Below are 20,889 nucleotides of genomic sequence, written 5' to 3'. Positions count from 1 at the left end.
TTGCTTTCTGTGTATATTACAATTTTTGAAGGACACCAAGTTGAGCGAGAGGATATAGTAATGAGAACATGCTGATCCCCACTCCATACCAGGTGGTGGCGGTAATGCACCAAATTGTTATTTGCCAACCGCCAGTAAAACAAGAAGAAGAAGAAGACTGTGTTACTACACCCCGTGAACTACTACTTGGACAATACCACACTGTACAATGGCAGGAAAACAGCAATTTACAAATGAAATGAGACAGAGTATTATTACACTTGGAAGTGTAGGCCTTTCATTTAGAGAAACTGCAAAAAAAAAAAAAATGAAAGTGTCGGTGATCCAAAAGCAATTGGAAAATGGAAGAAACTCTGACAGAGCCAAAAGTCACAACCCAATCAGAAGACAATGGCAAGCAAATATGAATTCTTTCACCTTAAAAGTGAATCACATACTCCAGGATACTCCCAGAAATTAAGAGTATGTGTGTGGTGATAAGCAACCTCGAGCATGTAACTAATTTAAGTTAAAGTAGAGTTTTAAAGGTAAAAGTTCGCCAGCTTAGAAGAATGGCACTTACAGTAGTATATTGAAGGAGTTGCCTCAGGAACGCGTGGCCATCTTGGCGGGTCTGAGCGCACAGGGAGCCTGTATAATGGCCAGTACGAGCTCCTTTACAGATGTGCAGCTTTCACGAGCCAGAGTACTCACAACACACCCGAAGTTTGTGTAAATGAAGGGGAATCCCATATTTTAAGTAAATAAGGTTTACTTACTGGAGCAACGGCTACGCTACGCTACGATGTGTGTGAGCTCAACACAGCCTTTGGCAGTCCGTAGGGCTTATACATGCATGTCCAGCAGTTGTTCGATTTTAAATAGAAAGTTACTCTTTAACGCTCCTGCGTCTACCTGGATAGGTGAGTGGAGTAAACGGGGGTGTTGACCTGGCTGGAGAATCTTACTGGTGTGGACCACCAGGGGGCGTACCAGCCACTCTACCCAACACAGACAGGCAGACACAAGTTGTCACATGGCACACACGTTTATTTACGGTTGGAGATCACTTTAGCCTGCTCCCCACAGCACACTACATAAAGCACATTCTTTTCTTTTCTTTCCTCTTCTCTTTTCTTCCACCTCCACCTTTAAAGCTTCATCTTCTCCCACCCAACTCTGGCTCTTTGATTGGACTGTGGCGGCCCCTTTTATAGGGCACCCAGAAGTGCTCCAGGTGCTCCCAGTTCTTCTTCTTCCGGAAGCACATCCGGTTGTGGTGGAAGTACTGCAACCCTGGGCTCAACCATTGTCCAGGTACCCCCTGGCGGTGGCCACGGGCTCCAGCAGGGTTAAGCTTCTAAACTCCAAACCTGTGGCCCTGCTGCTCTGCTGTGGCCCTCAGAGTGACAGGGGGTTGCCCTCTAATATTCCAGGAGGGGTATTACCCTGATTATGCCCTCTCCCCTGGTCCTTCCATCACAGGGGCATCCTGGCCGGGGCCACACTGGTTATATTTAAGGAGTTGCCGGCCAACAGGGGTCGTCAGTGGACTGGACTCAGAGGCGAGGTGGATTTAAGTACTGCTGAGCTGTAGGAGGAGCAGCTGTTTATGATTCTTGAAGGCTTTGTAAATATTTTTTGTACATATATATCTCAGAGTGAAGGTCAGTAGGACCACCAAGATAGAATACATGTGCGTGAAAATAAGAGGGAGGTCAGTGGAGTGGAGAACATGCAGGGAGCAGAGTTGGCAAAGGTGGATGGATGAGTTTAAATACTTGGGATCAACAATACAGAGTAATGGGGATTGTGGAAGAGAGGTGAAGAAGAGAGTGCAGGCAGGGTGGAATGGGTGGAGAAGAGTGTCAGGAGTGATTTGTGACAGACGGGTATCAGCAAGAGTGAAAGGCAAGGTCTACAGGACAGTAGTGAGACCAGCTGTGTTATATGGGTTGGAGACGGTGGCACAGGAGACAGAGCTGGAGGTGGCAGAGTTAAAGATGTTAAGATTTGCATTGGGTGTGCCGAGGATGGACAGGATTAGAAATGAGGACATTAGAGGGTTGGCTCAAGTTGGGAGACAAAGTCAGAGAGGCGATATGGCATTGGTTTGGATATGTGGAGAGGAGAGATGCTGGGTATATTGGGAGAAGGATGTCCAGGATGGATCTGTTAGTAAAGAGGAAAAGAGGAAGACCTAAGAGAAGGTTTATGGATGTGGTGAAAGAGGACATGCAGGTGAGGAGTGTGACAGAACAAGATGACGAGGACAGGAAGATATGGAAGAAGATGATCCGCTGTGGCGACCCCTAATGGAGGCAGCTGAAAGAAGAAGAAGAAGATATATCTCAGAGTGATAGTTTTGGCAGAGGTATATAAACATATTTATTTTGGGATTTGTTTTTCTTCTGGGACTGGTGCAATTGTTTTTCATTTTGTATATACACACACTTGCTTTTTCTTGTAAATATTTTTCCTTGGTTTTGCCTTTTGAAGAGCTTTCTGACTTTATTATTGTGTGTGTGTGTAATTTTTGTATAAAGGACTGTAGTAATGCACTGTACTTACTGTAAATACACATTCCCCCCCCCCCCTTTGTGTCTATTTGCTTTTGATGGACCATCTGCACTGAAGGACTGTGTAACAATGCCTGTCTGACACTGCTGTATTTTTGTTGTACAGCACTCTTGTTTCACCCTTCAATTTTGGTCTGTACTCCTCCTCTCTCCGCAGATCCCGTTCGGCTCATGATCTATCAGATGTCCAGAGTGTAAGTTGAGGCCACTTTCTCACTACATGGGATATCACAAAGTGAATTTAGAACTGAGGCCAGGAAGAGTTTTGGAGGATCTGCAGATTTTGTTATCAGTTGGGGGTCCTTAAATTGGTTTGAGTCCTACCTGGCAGGTAGAAAATTCTTTGTTAGTGGTGTTAATTATACTTCAAAGACCCCTGATATCCTATATGGTGTTCCAGAAGGCTCTATCCTGTGTCCCCTGCTCTTTTCGATTTACATGCTTCCATTAGGTCAGATTATTTCAGGGCATAACGTGAGCTACCACAGCTATGCTGATGACACGCAACTGTATTTATCAACAGCGCCTGACGACCCCGACTCTGTTGTTTCACTAACACAATGTCTAACTTGTGTTTCTGAGTGGATGAGTAGTAACTTTCTCAAACTAAATAAAGAGAAAACAGAAAATTTAGTGATTAGCAATAATGGATATAATGAGGGTATTAGAAATAAACTTCATGCATTAGGATTAAAAGTCAAGATGGAGGTAAAGAATTTAGGGGTAACTATTGACTCTGACCTGAATTTTAAATCACTTATTAATCAGATCACTAGGACAGCATTTTTTCCACTTTAAGAAATATAGAAAAAGTTAGACATCTTATAACATTGCAAGATGCTGAGAAATTAATCCACACTTTTGATTCAATCAACTAGATTACTGTGACGCTCTCCTCTCAGGACCACCCAAAAAAGACATCAATCAGTGGCAACGAGTGCAGAATGCAGCTGCTAGAATCCTAACTAGGAAAAGAAAATCCGAGCACATCTCTCCAGTTTTGATGTCACTGCACTGGTTACCCGTGTCTTTCAGAATTGACTTTAAATCCTGCTTATGGTTTACAAAGTCTTAAATAATCTGCTCCATGTTATATTTCAGAATGTCTTTCACCTGACACTCCAAATTGTAAACTTAGATCTTCAAATGAGGGTCTGCTTAGAATTCCAAGAGCAAAACTTAAAAGAAGTGGTGAGGCGGGTGGCCTTCTGCTGTTAGGCACCTCAAATCTGGAATAGCTGACCGATAGAAATTCGCCAGGCTGATATAGTGGAGCACTTAAAAAACTAATTATTGTAACATGGCTTTCTCATAGCTTCATCTTAGTTTAATCCTGATTCTCTGTATATTTAACTAATTATCATTATTATTCATGGTATTCATATTCAAAATCCGTACAAATCCCTACTTTCTCTTCTGTTCTTTTTCCGGTTTTCTGTGGTGCTGATCTGCACCCTCACCACCTGATCAAAGCACCGTGATGTCCCAACGTTGATGGATTAAAGGCCAGAAGTCCACGTGACCGTCATCATCAAGTTCTTTCATGTGAACCCTGAATTCAATGAGGACTGATTGAGATCATTGATGTTAGGTAGAATGCCTAGAGGGGGCTGGGTGGTCTCGTGGCCTCAGAACCCCTGCAGATTTTATTTTTGTTTTTTCCAGCGTTGGATTTTTTTTTCTGTCCTCCCTGGCCATCAGACCTTACTTTTATTCTGTGTTCTTCCCTAATTTTAATTCTTATTTATTTTCTCTTTCTTCATCATGTAAAACACTTTGAGCTCCATCAATTGTAAGAAAATGTGCTACAGAAATAAATGTTGTTGCTGTCCTCGAACCAATACCCCGTAGATATGGAGAACTGAGTGAATAAATATTCCTTCAAACAGCGTGTATATGCCTGGTGAAGTCCTGTGTCAATGACAACTACAATAATTTTTGGTTTTGAAACGAATTGACATGTTTTCTTTCTTTATCTGCTGACTTCTCATGCTGATTTAAGCTTGTTTTTTATATGTTGTGATGGACGGCCGGCAGCTCATTCCAGCCGGGACGCCCCAAAGGATGGAAGGATGGAGGAAGCAAGCTACTTTTGAACACTGCCTCCCCCAAAATGCTAGATGGCAGCTCTCATGGAGTGGAGCGGTGCCCCGGATTCCTGCAGGGCATCTTGGGACTTGCAGTTCAGTTGCGCAGCCCAGGAGGAGCTGTAAAGGGACAGGAGGACTCGTGCCTGATTTATAGCCCGGAAGTACTTCGAGGCCATGTGGACGGAATCTCCAAAGTACTCCCGGGCTGAAGAAATCCCAGTTCTTCATTAGACCCGGAAGTGCTACGCAAGTCACGTGGTCGGAAGAACAGAAGCCCTTCCGGGTCAAGGACTATATAAAGGACTGCTGGAGACCCAGCAAACGAGCTGGAGTCGGGAGAAGGGAGACAGAGCTTGCTGGGAGGAGTGGAGGAGAGATTAGGGATTATTATTGTGTTTATGGTGGCTGTGGTGCTTGTAAGCACTGTGGAAGAAGAAAACAGAATTAAAATATGTCTTTGTGCTTTTACTCTGTGTCCTGAGTGTCTGTCTGTTGGGTTTAAAGGGGCAACAGCGACCCATAGCATCCACAATGTATAAACTTTACAAAGCAGAGTGAAATTCTTCCTTACATTTCTCCAACTGATTGTATACCAAGAGCTCAGTCAAATATGCAAACTGTAAATCTGATCATTTCCTTGTTATTAGAGAAAGAGAGGGGGCAAAAATGGATGGGCTACGTCACAGGACCCGGTCACACACGGACACGTGGCCAGTTTAAACTCCACAATAAACACAACCTGCACACCTCTGTCTGGGGGCAAACCCATATAAACACTGGGAGAATCCACTCAGATGTCAACCAGCCTTTGAACCCGGGACCCTTGACCCATGAGGTGACAGCTGTAGCCACTGGGCCAGTATTTCTTACTTCATTTAAACTGGTGAAATATGGCGTTGTCTCTAGAAAGTTCACAAAATGACAACCAAAACGTACGTTTCCCCTTTCTCTCTAATTTTTATTTTTGTGCACAGTGTTTCATTTATGCATTCATCCATCAATTATTTTTAACAAAGAAACAATTTTCTAAGATGTAATTTAGAAAGTTTGGTTATTTTTTAAATAGGAAAGCAAAATGCTGTTTTCTCCGAGGGCAAAGGAGGACCACAAGTTTCATTCCTGAGCTGTCCACTCTCTGCTTGGGACTTTTCATTTGGGTTCTCCAGTGTCGTCCCCCTGTCACCTTTGGTCAGACTGGGACTGATGTGGGTGAGTGTGGTCTGTGATGTGCTGGTACGTTATCCCTTTGCACCCATCCATGCCCGCTCCCCATGACCAACAGGTATATCGTTATATCAGCAATTCATTGGCGGTCAGAGAGATGGACCCATCATCCCTTTCACATGGAAACACCTGGATCTCTTCTGCTATTCTTTCACCGACGGCAGTGCTGCTCGCTGCAATGACTCGTCTGGACATCAAGTCAAATGGTCCTCCTAGGATCAGAAAGCACAGCATTTGTGGCATTTAAATTATAAAGGAATTTGACGTCTGTGACCTGGCGTTAGAATAAGTTCAGTGTTCCTCTTGCGTAACACACAGTCATATGAAAAAGTTTGGGAACCCCTCTCAGCCTGCATAATAATTTGCTCTCCGTTCAACAAAAAAGATAACAATGGTATGTCCTTCATTTCCTAGGAATACCTGAGTACTGCGGTGTTTTCTGAACAAAGATTTTTAGTGACACCATATTAAGTTGTATGAAATTAAATCAAATGTGAAAAACTGGCTGTGCACAAATGTGGGTCCCCTTGTCATTGTGCTGATTTGAATGCCTGTCACTGCTCAATGCTGATCACTTGGTTGGATGAGCTCGTTAAGCCTTGAACTTCATAGACAGGAGTGTCCAGTCATGAGTGGTCAAAGGTATTTAAGGTGGTCAATTGCAAGTTGTGCTTCCTTTTGACTCTCCTCTGAAGAGTGACAGACAGCATGGGATCCTCAAAGCAACTCTCCAAAGATCTGAAAACAAAGATTGTTGAGTCTCCTGGTTTAGGGGAAGGCTACAAAAAGCCATCTCAGAGGTTAAAACTGTCAGTTTCAACTGTGAGGAATGGAATCAGGAAATGGAAGGCCACAGGCACAGTTGCTGTTAAACCAACACAGCAGGTCTGGCGGGCCAAGAAAAATACAGGAGCGGCATATGTGCAGGATTGTGAGAATGGTTACAGACAACACACAGATCACCTCCAAAGACCTGCAAGAACATCTCATTGCAGATGGTGTATCTGTACATCGTTCTACAATTCAGTGCAATTTGCACATCTGTATGGCAGGGTGATGAGAAAGAAGCCCTTTCTGCACTCACACCACAAACAGAGTCGCTTGTTGTATTCAATGCTCATTTAGACAAGCCAGAGTCATTTGGGAACAAAGTGCTTTGGACTGATGAGACAAAAATTGAGTTATTTGGTCAGAACAAAAAGCGCTTTGCATGGCGGAAGAAGAACACCACAGTCCAAGAAAAACACCTGCTACCTACTCTCAAATGTGGTGGAGGTTCCATCATGCTGTGGGGCTGTGTGGCTAGTTCAGGGACTGGGGTCTTTGTTAAAGTCGAGGGTCAAATGAATTCAAACCAATATCAACAAATTCTTCAGGGTAATGTTGAAGAATCAGTCACAAAGTTGAAGTTACGCAGGGGTTGGATATTCCAACAAGACGATGACCCAAAACACAGTTCAAGATCTACAAAGACATTCATGCAGAGGGAGAAGTACAATGTTCTGGAATGGCCATCACAGTCCCCTGACTTGAATATCATCAAAAATCTATGGGATGATTTGAAGCAGGCTGTCCATCAAATTGAACTGAGCTGGAGAGATTTTGTATGAAGAATGGTGAGAAACACCTCCATCCAGAATCCAGACACTCATCACAGGCTATAGGAGGACAGCGTCTGGAGGCTCAAAGGAGCAAAAGGAGGCTCAACTAATTATTGATGTCATATCTCTCTTGGGGTGCCCACATTTATGCACCTGTCTAATTTTGTTATGATGAATATTGCATATTTTCTGTTAATGCAATAAACTTAATGTCACTGCTGAAATCCTACTGTGTCCATAAGGCATGTCAGATATTAAAAGGAAGTTGCTACTTTGAAAGCTCAGCCAATGAGAAACAAAAATCCAAAGAATTAAGTGGGGTTCACAAAAACCTTTTCATATGACTGTAAATGGAGGAAGGCATCAACATCTGCTGCAGTACCTGAAATATTTTGGGAGGTAGCCAGCCAACCTTACTGAACCCAGAAAAACCTTACAACAAAAAAATTAACTTTTTTGGAAACATTAGTTCATGAAATGTTTAAACTTACAGCAAATTGAGAAAGTTTTGGGACCCATTCACTTCTGCACACTTTATTGTGTTGTAGATTTAATATTAAATGGATTCATTTGCCATTTTGCCCATCAATCTACACTCAATATGAGATTGTCTGAGTTGGCGTGATGGACTGGATGGTCTTCTCACATTTGTCCCATTTCTAATGTTGTTCTGTGATTGGTCTTAGAACAGCACATGGCACTAAAGTAATCTTTCCTTTTGTTCTTTATTTCGCCTTATACAATTTCTTGTATTAGGAATTTGTTAGTTTCCACATACCCCTTGGGGTCAGAGCGCAGGGTCAGCCATTGTACAGCACCCCTGGAGCAATTGAAGGTTAAGGGCATTGCTCAAGGGCCCAGCAGATTAGGATCTCTTTTGGCAGTGACAAGAATTCAAACTGGCAACCTTCGGGATACCAGCGCAGATCCTTAGCCTCAGAGCCACCACTCCACCCAAACTTGCAGTCCAAGAAACAACAACAACCTGCAACTCAACATCAGCAAGACAAAAGAACTGGTGGTGGACCAAGAAGCCTATGGGACCAGTCACCACTCGGGGGAGGACGTGTGCTGCAGAACTACACGTACCAGCAAACTGGACTGGTCTGACAACACAGTGGCACAGGACAAGAAAAGCCAGAGCAGACGTGACTTGCTAATGAGACTGAGGTCTTTTGATGTGTGTAGCAAACTGCTGGAAATGTTCTGCCAGTCCATAGTAGCCAGCCACGCTGTGGTCTCCTGGGGAAGCAACCTGAACACAAAAGAAGCACTTAGCAGGAAGGCCTGCTCCATTACAGGGCTAACCCTGGACACACTGGAAGCTGTGGCGGAAAAGAGGATGGTGGCAAAACTGGGTGGCATCATGAAAATCCCTTCCATCTCCTCGAGGACGTGCTCTCTTGGAACTCTTTAAACCACAGGGTCATTCCACCATGGTGTGCTTATAATCATAATTACCTCTGCCCATTGCTATCAGGCAATTTAATGCTTCCTCCCGATGTACTTGTTAAGTTTATTTTTTTAAATGTATTTACTTATCGATTGATTGATTAATCAGCTATATTGTCTGTCCTGTAAGTCTATATCCTGGTTTTTCATATTTCTGCTACTGCATACATCTGAATTTCCCCAAGAAATTAATAAAGTTTATCAAATCTACCACAAGCGACCGTAATCATTTTTTTCTTATCATAACATCTCATTGTTTCAGGCATTGTGCATCAAATCAGCGGCCAGCTGAGGGAACTGAAATGAGCATTGCAAACACTGAGAGCCAAACAGTGAGAAACAATCGTTTATTATTGAATTACATCATTTGGAATCTCGCTCTGCATTCTGTGAGGGACCAACTAGTGCCCCTGTCGGATATCCTGCTCCCAGGAGGCCAAGGGAAATGAAAGGCAGCTGGGGAGCAGCCACGACATGGGCACAGGAAGAAGATGTGGCAGGATTGGAGTCCCAGCATCCTCAGAAGGACACTTTGATTGAGCTAGGGAACCCGGAATGCCAGGACAGTGGGTGACTGTCTGCTAAGGGCCTGACATTCTCCTGTACATTGGGTGCCAGCATCCTACCTGGCAAACCCAAGTATAGATGCCCGCCAGACAGCATGGGAGTTGTGGTCACAGGGGTCTGCCCTGCCAGGCTCTGTGGGGGGGTCGTCAGGGGGAACTGTTGGATACTGATGGCACAAGAACTATTTGGGGTCCTGCCTGACCTGGAAGTGCTTCATGAAGAGCATTAGATTAAATACTCTCGGGTATGGAGTTAAAAATGAGCCCTCCATTCAACTAAGGATGACTTGGTGATGGATATGGAGGAGGATGTGGTGCTGTAGAAAAAGAAAAAGTTGTGCAATATTGCTGAATTGTGTGGAAGGTATTGTTTAAATTAAAAACACTTTAATTGAACTGGCACTGTTGTGCTGCAGTTGTGTCTGGGGGTTTAGGGTGCTGATACGCCCCCTAGTGGCTACAATTACTTACACACATACATAACGTACCATTTGTGTCCATCACAACTCCTCCGGCCTCTGTCACGATGAGCGATGCGGCTGCAATATCCCAGCAGTGCATTCCAATGTGATAATAGGCGTCAGCCCCACCGGTGGCCACCAAGCACATGTCAATGGCAGCACTCCCTGCAGCTCGAATTCTGTCCAAATGAGACCAAGACAATGATTATTCCAATTGTTATCAGTGATTCCAAAATCTTAAACCTTCAACAACAACAAAAAAAAAATATATATATATACAGTGAAACCTCGGTTTACGAGTAACTTGGTTTACGAGTGTTTTGCAAGACGAGCAAAAATTTTTAATACATTTTGACTTGATAAACGAGCGATGTCTTGCAATACGAGCAGTATGGATACACTTTGTCTGCTGAGCGTCATGTGATCACAACTGAGCTGATGGTTCTTCTCTCTCTCTCCTTATCGGCCAGCTTGCCCAGCACCTCTCTCTCTCCTTATCTTGCTTGCTTGCCCAGCGTCTCTCTGTTTACAGCGTCTCTCTCTCTCTCTCCTTATCTCGCTCGCCCAGCGCGTCTCTGTTTACAGCGCGTCTCTCTCTCTCTCCTTATCTCGCTCGCCCAGCGCTCTCTGTTTACTACATCATTGTGACTGTGTGTGTGTGTGCGCGCTGTGAAGTGCGAGTCCTCATCTTGCTCCCCAAAACAAGCTGAGTCTCAGTACTTTAACACTAGTTTTATTCAGCTTGAAACAGCAACAGCGCTGTTATTTATTGCAGCGGGATCTTTATAATGTTCCTTGTATGACCCATTGACGACAAGCGCTTATAGCATGTCTGCGATCTTTTTGGATGCGCTTATACGGCGAACTGCTACAGCGCTGCAATTGCTTTGGGACGCTCTTCTGCGTGTCTTCCTGTTGGGTGGAATCCCACATGAGTTTAGAAACTCACACCAGCCATGATTCTTTTTAAAGGTAAAGTGCAGGTTAATTTGTATTATGTATTTTACTTTATATTTTGTCTTAATCATTTTTATATGAATAGTTTTGGGTTGTGGAACGAATCATCTGAGTTTCCATTATTTCTTATGGGGAAATTTGCTTTGATATACGAGTGTTTTGGATTGCGAGCATGTTTCCGGAACGAATTATGCTCGCAAACCGAGGTTCCACTGTATATATATATATATAGTATATATGTACGAGGTGAAACACAAAAATAACCAGACTGGGCTTGGGGCTTTCCTGGAAAACCATCTGGAGGTCAGCGGGACATGAATCATAGAATTATATCCCCTCCTACATGCCCTCTCAAACCGCCAACCGGCTCGGTATGTCCTGTGAAGAGCCCAGTCAGTCAGTAGCACAACAATCGCTACACGAGTTGCCGCGATAATGTCAGGTGGAAAAATCAAACCGTGAATCAACATCAAATTTCTCGTGAATTTGCTCTTTTTTCATAAAGCAGTTTTTGACTGACAAAAACATTCCTGTCCTCGATCATCCTCACTATTCGCCCAATTTAGCTCCCTGTGATTTTTAAATGTTCTCGAAAATCAAAAGTGACCTGAAGGGAACACATTTTTCTTCAATGGAGGAAGTGAGGGCAGAAACAGCAAGCCTGTTGAAGAGCCTCAAGCAAGAAGACTTCCAGCACTGTTTCAATCAATGGAACATACGTATGGAGCGGTGTAGAGATTGGGAGGGGGAGTATAGAGAAGGTGACAATGTTTAGAATGCTGGAATTCAGCAATAAATAGTTTTTCATCAATCCAGTTATTTTTGTGTCTCACCTCGTATATATATATATATGTATATATATATATATATATATATATATATATGTATATATATATATATATATATATATATATATATATATATATATGTATATATATCTATATATATATATATATATATATATATGTGTATATATATATATATATATATATATATATATATATATATATATATATATATATATATATATATTATGATGGATGGCTGGGGCCCATGCCTGGACGGGACGCCCCTTCACCACATTTGCCAGGGGACAATGGTGGGAAGCCCAGTATCTCCCCCTGGACGCTAGATGGCAGCCTCCTGGGTTGCAGCATTGCCTCGGACTCCCCACGGCTTCATGGGGTTGGAGTTCTAGGCAGCTCTGTGGGGTTCCGCAGGTGCCGCCAGGGTGCTGCAACAGGAGCGGCTGGTCCCTTTGGGCACTGGTTTCGCCTCACTCAGTGCAGCCGGATGTGCTGATTAACCACCTGGAGCACTTCCGGGTACCCAATAAAAGAGCCAGCGAGCACCACTCAGTGGCCAGAGTCGGGTGGAGGAGGACAAGGTTGCCTGGGAGGAGTGGTGGTGCCAGAGAGTTGTGTTTGTACTTGTGTGCTTAATACTTGGGACTGTGTTGTGTCTGTGGAGTACGGAGAAGGCGAAACCACAGATGAAGAAAAATAAACAGTTTATTTATTTTACATGTGCCTCCCGTGTCCAATCTCTGTTGGGTGGGCTATATAACAATCTTTCTTACTATATATATATATACTAGTAGAATACCAAGCTGCATGGAGAAGTAGTGTGTTAAAGAAGTTATGAAAAGAAAAGCAAACATTTTAAAAATAACGTAAGATGATTGTTAATGTAATTGTTTTGTCATTGATATGAGTGTTGTTGTCATATCTATCTATTTATATATATATATATATATATATAGCAAAATAGCTACATTGGCAGCGAGAAGTAAAAAGAAAAGGAAACATTTTAATAATAATGTAACATGATTGACAATGTAATTGTTTTGTAATTGTCATGAGTGTTGCTGGCATATATATATATATATATATACACACACACACAGACACATATATAAACATATATATACATATAAACATATATATATATACACATCTATACACATATATATATACAGTTATATATATATACATATACACACATACATATATATACATATACATATATATACACATACTGTATATACACACACACATATATACATACTGTATATACAACATATACATATCTACATATATACTGTATATACACATATATATACAAATCTACATATATATATCTACATATATATATTAGGTGGGACTCGATTAAAAAATTAATCCAATTAATTAGAGGCTGTGTAAGAATTAATCTTGATTAATCGTATGTAATCGACACGTAAATTTGCCCCAAATCGCAAATGTTTTTTTTTTATTTAAAACGGTTTTAGTGGGCGACAGAATCAAATAATAGACATGCACATGAATATTGTAAACTGAAGCTGTTTTAATTTCGGAAAAAAGCTTTAAACTGCATTTGAATTCAAAACAGAAACAAAAATATCATCCCTGGTTAAAATTGGGCAGACTTAAAAATAAAGTGGTAGTTTAAGTACTTTAAGTACATTTTCAGAATAGTATTGTCTTTAAATAATAATAACCAAAATTTCACCATAAAGTGCAGTTTTTCTTCTTAAAAAATAAGTCAGAAACATAAAAGGTAATTTGACCAGCTTACTCTTTAAACTCTGAGTAACATTAGCCAAAATTATTTTGTACATTAGGCTAAAACAGTGTGATCATTGAACATTTTGTAATTAGATGTATTTAGAATTACTAACGGTCACGGAAGTCCAATGATCCCCAGTAAGAGCCACAAAGTCCGCTTTCTGTAATGCATCTAATTTTGCTTGCTTTTCAGTGTGCACAAAACCATGCTTTTATCAAGGCTTCGCTCGGGTAGTCGAAATGATCAGTCGTAGGAACGCGCTTTATTCCGACTCTAACATTTTTGTAGCTGTGATGTGTGCATCAGTGTAATGGATGTACCAGGAAATCATGCATTGACAAAAGTTCCCGTTTGCTTGGAATTGAAAGTGTGATTAAATGCGTTATTTTTTAACGCGTTATGGAGTACATGCATCGAAGCTTCTCAACTGTGCTTGTGCTAAGAAAGGGAAAATTTTAAAAATAACGTAACATGATTCTGCGTTAACCTAATATTTTTTCATACGTCCCAAACCAAGGAGATGGGAAGGTAAAATGAATCGGTAGCGCGCGTACATAGTCAGTACATCCCTCTCGGGAATCGAACCTCGAATGTCGGCGTTAGAGGCTTAAGACTCTACAATTGCGCCACCGCTTATCTATGCTAAAGTATGTATTGTAGATCGGGCTATAGATATACATTTATATATATACCCGTATCGCAGTGGAGAAGTAGAAGTTATGAAAAGAAAAGGGAACATTTTAAAAATAACGTAACATGATTGTCAATATACAGTAATTGTTTTGTGAGTGTTATTGAATGTTGCTGTCATCAAGGATTTGATTATCATTATTTCTTTCAATCAGGCTCGTATTTGTACGATGTGTTCAAGTTACATTCCGTGTTTGTCAATCGTTGTAAAGATAAGAGGTTTCATTCATCGATTAGTTCCTTACTGCATCAATAAACAGCTCGCCTTCCTTTTTATCTGTGATGTGACAAACTGCATGCACGGGTTTTTTTTTACGCTGTCTTCCTTTAGCGGACATTGACTTTTTCCACCGTGTGCTTTGTTTCCACAGTAGCTGCATTTATGAATATGCTTATCAGACGCTTCATATTTTTTGCTGCCTTTTCAATTGTGTAATTCGGTTTTGTTCAGCTGCTTTTGGAACTGTTGCTTTTTATCTGTGCACTGCATCAGTTCACTGTGAGCCACTCGGTGTACTTGCATCGAAGGTTCCCAGCTGTGCTGGTGCCATCTCGCTATGTCCATAGCTTTATTTAATGTTACCTTAGTCCTGGCACTTAAAACTTTCTCTGGCAGTTTCGCTGAGTTTGTGTCAAACACCACCCTGACCATCTCATCTTCCTCTCCATAAGCACAGTCCTTCACCCGTGAATATTTACCCGTGGCAGTTTGCTATTGGATTGCCGCTGACGGATGGCCTTATATGGGCAGGCACTAAATTACAAACGCCAGCGGCAGCCTGTCTATGAACTTAATTTAAAGTGTAGGTTTACATCGGCTTTGTTTCAAGTAGCAGAACTCGCTTCTTATTGTTTCGCTGCCTTCTCAATTATATAATGCATGTTTTCTTGAGCGCTTTTTTGAGGTCTTCCTGGTTTTCTATGTACTGCGTGATTACGCGGGAGGCGTGATGATGTCACACGAAACTCCACCCCCACGGCGTTGAAGCTCATCTCCATTACAGTAAATGGAGAAAAACTGCTTCCAGTTATGACCATTACGCGTAGAATTTCGATATAAAACCTGCCCAACTTTTGTAAGGAAGCTGTAAGGAATCAACCTGCCAAATTTCAGCCTTCCACCCACACGGGAAGTTGGAGAATTAGTGATGAGTCAGTGAGTGAGTGAGTGAGTGAGTGAGTGAGGGCTTTGCCTTTTATTAGTATATATATATATATATATATATATATATATACATATATATATATATATATATATATATATATATATATATATATATATATATATATATATATATGTTGTTAGTCTCTTTTACCCATACAGGGATATACAGTACCTTCCATTTTGTTTGGGCAGACACATTTTTTCCTTGATTTCCCCCTCTGCTCCACAGTTTAAAATGACAAATCAAACAATTCAGACACCGTGATTAAAGTTTACATTGCTGACTTTCTTTTAAGGGGATTTGCACACATTTTGTCACACAACACCCCATGCTTGGGACACAGCAATGGTAGGTTTATTAAAGCTGTCATATTTACGACATGCAATGACTGCTTGAAGTGTGCGATTCACAGACATTTTCTAAGGATTTTCATCTGATGATGCTCTGCCAGGCCTCTAATGCAGCCATCTTCATCTCCTTCTTGTTTGGTGCTTGCCCCTTAGGTTTTTTCCTTCAGCATGTGGAAGGCCTGGACGTCCCAGTATGAACGCTGTCCCACAGATAGCTGTGTCATATGCTGTGGGGTTTGTAGAGTGACAAGGAGAAGTGGTGTGCCACATGTGTTTCATTCTCTTCAGGAAAAATAGGTTGCATGATGGACATGTAGACAGGTTATCTGTGTCAGTCTAACAAATACAAACAATCCTCCTACCTGGCCTAAGACCCATGTCTCTGTTCACACCATGTTGTAATGTATTCAATTTTAGCATGAGTTTAACTTCTCATTCTTTTCTCTCTTGCTGTGTTCTGAAGTTGCCAATAAGCCCTGTGACTTTAATGTCCCCCTCACAGTGTCCATGGCTGTTGAAGTGGGCTGCTACAGGAACATCTGTGTTGCCAGGTTTAATCTGGCACCTGTGTAAATTCATTCTATGGTGGAGTGTTTGTCCAGTTTCTCCCACATAGAGTGCAGTGTCAGGACATTTCATGCAGAGAATTAGGTAGACCACATTAAACGATCTACAGGAAAATTATCCCTTTATGTGATGTTCTAGTCGGCAGCGTGGTATAAATACACGGTCTGTATTATAAATGTGAGCACACATTTGACATCTTTTCTGTAGGCTGGGAGATGTGCCATTTTCTGTTGGTTCACTTAGGAGCTTCGGACAATTAGTTGCTGCAGGTTTGTTGGTTATCTGTATGACAGGAGGGAGGTTCATGATATACATTTTCAGTGTTTGGTCACTGTTTAGCATTGGATGAAGTTCTTTTATAATTTTTCAAAGTGCTTCAAGACATATCGGGTTTAGGTGACAACATGGGAGATGTGGTTCTTGTTGTCTTTGTTTTATATTCCAGGAGGTTGTCTCTGGGTATGGCAGTACCTCTTCTTATTTGAGTGTCTGCTGTTTTGGGGGTATAACCTTGTCTGGTGAAATCTTGTCTGAGCTCCTGCAGTTGTTTATCTCGGTCTATCAGGTCTGAACAGATACGGCTGTATCATATTGATTGGCTGAAAATAATGAAGCGCCTTATAAGCTTGGGGTGGAAGCTGTCACTTCTTAGGTAGGCCCGTCTGTCTGTTGATTTGTGAAAACAGGTTTAAAATTTAGGCGGAAGGTAAAGAATTCAGGGTAGTCACTGACTTGACCTAAATTTTAAATCACATATTAATCAGATTACTAGAACAGCAAAAGTTAGACCTCTTATAACTTTACAAAACGCTGAAAAATGAGTTCACACTTTTGTTTTAGTTGGCTAGATTACTGTAATGCACTCCTAACAGGACTACCTAAGGAAGACGTCAGTAAGTAACAATTAGTGCAGAAGCCAGAAAAAAATAAATCTGAGCACATCACACCAGTCTTAACGTCACTACACTGGTTACCCGTGTCGTTCAGAATTGGCTTTGAAATACTACTAATGGTCTGTGGTGGGCTGGCACCCTGCCCGGGTTTGTTTCCTGCCTTGCACCCTGTGTTGGCTGGGATTGGCTCCAGCAGACCCTGTGACCCTGTAATTAGGATATAGCAGCTTGGATAATGGATGGATGGAGGATGGATGGATAATACTAATGGTTTCCAAAGCCTTAAATAATCTCACCCTGTCCTATATTTTGGAATTCCTGTCCTCCTACACTCCATGCCGTAACCTTAGATCTTCTAATGGTGGTCTGCTTATAATTTCAAGAGTCAAGCTTAAAAAGAAGTGGTGAGGCGGCCTTTTGCTGTTTTGCATGTAAAATCTGGAATATTTTGCCTCATTTTTGACTCCTGATTTTTGCCCCTTCATTTATTTTTTATTTGTCTTGTTTTGCCTTTTTTGTGAATCTTCTAGTTTTTCTTGAAAAGGAGTTCATCTGTTCAGGATAAAAGACTGTTAAAGTATTAAATATACATTTTTTTCCCAGACAAAGGATTTGGTACCTGTAACCAACATAACATACCCATGAATTGGAATGTTCAGTAGCCTTTCCATGTTCGAGAAAAGTATTTTTAAAATTTCTGCTTCTCGTTCAGTCCCAACTTCAGTTATCACAATGGATTTCATAGTTTCTGTAAATGGAAACAAAACCAGTTATTAGAACATAAGAAATTTGACAAACGAGAGGCGACCATTCAGTCCACCAAGCCCTCTTGTTTAACTAAATAGTTCAAATCTCCTTAAATCTTCTTAAAGATTGTCAAGACTTCTGCTCCAACTGCATACCTCGGTAGTTTGTTCTTATTAAAGTATGCAGGCTTTGAAATATTAGATATAATTATTTCATTCCATGTTTGCTGAAGCCAGGAGGGAAAGGGAGAGCTCCATAGGAAACGATTCACCATTTTGTATTTTGTTACTCTGCTCTGTTTCAACCTGGACTTTACAAGCATTTCATCTTATTAATTGATTTATTTTTATGGCTGCATTTAACCTTTAAATTATAATTTACATTCAAACGGGGTAAGGGACAAAAATGAATGCCTTCACAAATCTCACAACAGGATTAAATGGAGTGTGCCTGTGTACAGTAAACAGTGTTTTATGTGATGTGGGTTATGAGACGCATTCAAAACTAAGAGCAAGGAGCTTGCAAAAGAACCTTAGAATAAAGTTATGAAAAGCTACAAATAAAAAGTGCTGCATCTACTACAGTATACAGTACCTTCCACAACGTTTCAGACAAAGACACATTTTTCTATTATTTTCCCCTCTGCTCCACAATTTAAAATTAATAGTCAAACAGACGTGATTAACATATGTGGTTGAAGTGCATATTGTAGACTTTCATTTAATGGGATCTGTAGACAATTCAGTCTCACCCATAAAAACACTTTTTCTACACAATCCCCCCATTTCCGGGATCCGTAATGTTTGGGTGTTTGTGATTCCTCAGGTGGGTTTCATGGCTTCATAAGATACCTCAGTTTGCTTCTACTCTTTGCAGTTTGTAGTTGCCATTGTTCAACATGAGGACAAGAGCTGTGTCAATGAACGTCAAAGAAGCCGTTATGAGGCTGAAAAACAAGACTATAATAATTTGAGACATCAATAAACTCTTAGGATGACCAAAATCAACTGTCTGGAAATCATGAAGAAGAAAGAACACACTGGTGAGCTCAGTAATCACAAAGGGACTGGTAAGCCAACGAAGACCTCCACTGCTCATGACAGAAGAATCCTCACTATGGCAAAGTAGAATCCCCAAATGCCTGTCTGACAGATCATACACAGTCTTCAGGGGGTCGATGTGTGTGTGTCTGAGACGACTATCAGCAGAACACTTCATGAACAGAAACACAGAGGAGGACGCACTGAAAGATGAACACCATAAAAACAGGATGGCCAGATTACAGTTTGTGAAAAAGAACTTCAAAGAGCCTGCAGAATTCTGAAAAAAGGTCTCGTGGACAGACAAGACAAAGATGAACCTGATCAGAGTGATGGTGAGAGCAAAGTGTACAGATGAAAAGATACTGCCCGAGATCCAAAGCAGACCACATCATCTGTTAAACATGGTGGTACTGGGGGTGTTCTGGCTTGGGTATATATGGCTGCCTCAGGTCCTGGCACACTTCTCTTCATTGATGATGGAACTGCTGAAAGGAGTGGTACAATGAATTGTGTGGTGTATGGAAACAACTGATCGGCTCAAGTTCTAGTCAATGCCTCCAAACTCACAGGCCTTTTTTTTTTTTTTTAAATTTTATTATAATCATTCTATACAAATAGATCAATTTTTACAAAAAAAAAATAGGATTGAAAAACAAGTCGCCCCCCACCCCTGAGAGAGAGAGCATGGCCAACGGAGTAAAACTTAAGGCTTATAAACATACCTAAATTGATAAGTTTAATAGGGCAATAGAGATGAATGGAGAAGAATAAGAAATGCGGAGATAATTGCTTCCTCGGTGCTTTAAGAGCTTATTCTAAAATATTACTGATTAGATCCTGCCAGGTTTTGAAAAAATTCTGTACAGATCCTCTAACTGAATATTTGATTTTTTCCAATTTCAAATAGTATAAAACATCGGTTTCCCACTGACTTAAAAGAGGAGAGTTAGGATTCTTCCAGTTTAGCAAAATAAGTCTGCGTGCCAAAAGTGTAGTGAATGCAATCACAGTTTGTTTGTCCTTCTCCACTTTAAACCCATCTGGAAGAACACCAAACACAGCTGTTAATGGGTTAGGAGGGATTGTGAGTCCAAGGCTGTCTGAAAGGTAATTAAAAATTTTGGTCCAGAATGATGTTAATTTGGTGCAGGCCCAAAACATGTGACCCAGTGAGGCTGGGACTTGATTGCAGCGTTCGCAGGTTGGATCGTGCCCTGGAAACATTTTGGACAATTTTAAGCGAGACAGATGTGCTCGATATATAATTTTGAGTTGAATAATTGTATGCTTTGCATATGGAGCTCGAGTGAAGTCTCTGCATTGCTACTTTCCACTCCTTTTCTGATATATTGATTAAGAGATCTTTTCCCATTGTCCTCTTGGATCTTTGAAAGGGAGGGACTGTAAAATAATTTTATATATTGCAGAGATGGTGTCTAAGTCCTTGAAATTGAGCAATATTTTTCCAGCATGAGGGTGCAAGATGAGGAAAATCAGGCAGGTTCTGTTTAACAAAGTTCCTAATTTGAAGATAGTGAAAGAAATGTGTAGCTGGAATGTTAAATTTGGAATGTAATTGTTCATAGGATGCAAAGACGTTGTCTATATAAAGATCTCTAAGCAAGTTAATCCCAAATTTTTCCAGATATTAAAAACTGCATATGTTTGCGAAGGTTGAAAGAGGTGGTTCTCTTGCAGAGGTGCCACAGATAAAAGCTTCTCCATCTTAAAATGCTTTCTACATTGGTTCCATATTCTGAGTGAGTGAAGCACAATTGGGTTATTAGTATATTGTGATAACTTGCATTTATTGGGGCACAAAGCAGGGAATATAAAGAAGTACTGCAGGATTTTACTTCTATTGCGGACCAGGCCTGTGTATGTTCATCTATTTGTGTCCAGGTTTTTATAGCTTGTATGTTTGCTGCCCAGTAATAAAACTGGAAGTTAGGTAGA

At 41.1% G+C, this 20,889-nt stretch overlaps 1 protein-coding gene across 1 annotated transcript in view; it reads right to left on the bottom strand.

Moving 5' to 3' along the window:
* Positions 1-5,594: 5,594 nt before the first annotated feature.
* LOC120530136 (inositol monophosphatase 1-like) overlaps positions 5,595-20,889 on the bottom strand; it is a 47,187-nt gene continuing 31,892 nt past the window's right edge. Inside the window, exons 6-8 of the mRNA XM_039754331.1 lie at positions 17,783-17,891; positions 9,980-10,131; positions 5,595-6,084 (exon numbers count right to left, since the gene is read on the bottom strand). Of these exons, the coding sequence (XP_039610265.1) occupies positions 5,939-6,084; positions 9,980-10,131; positions 17,783-17,891 (407 nt within the window). The 3' untranslated portion in view covers positions 5,595-5,938. The remainder of the gene's footprint in view (positions 6,085-9,979; positions 10,132-17,782; positions 17,892-20,889) is intronic.

This window comes from Polypterus senegalus, chromosome 5, assembly GCF_016835505.1.
Source record: "Polypterus senegalus isolate Bchr_013 chromosome 5, ASM1683550v1, whole genome shotgun sequence".
Taxonomy (NCBI): Eukaryota; Metazoa; Chordata; class Cladistia; order Polypteriformes; family Polypteridae; genus Polypterus; species Polypterus senegalus.
The sequence above is the reverse complement of the archived record's forward strand: the minus strand, read 5'-3'. Positions and strand labels throughout refer to the sequence as shown.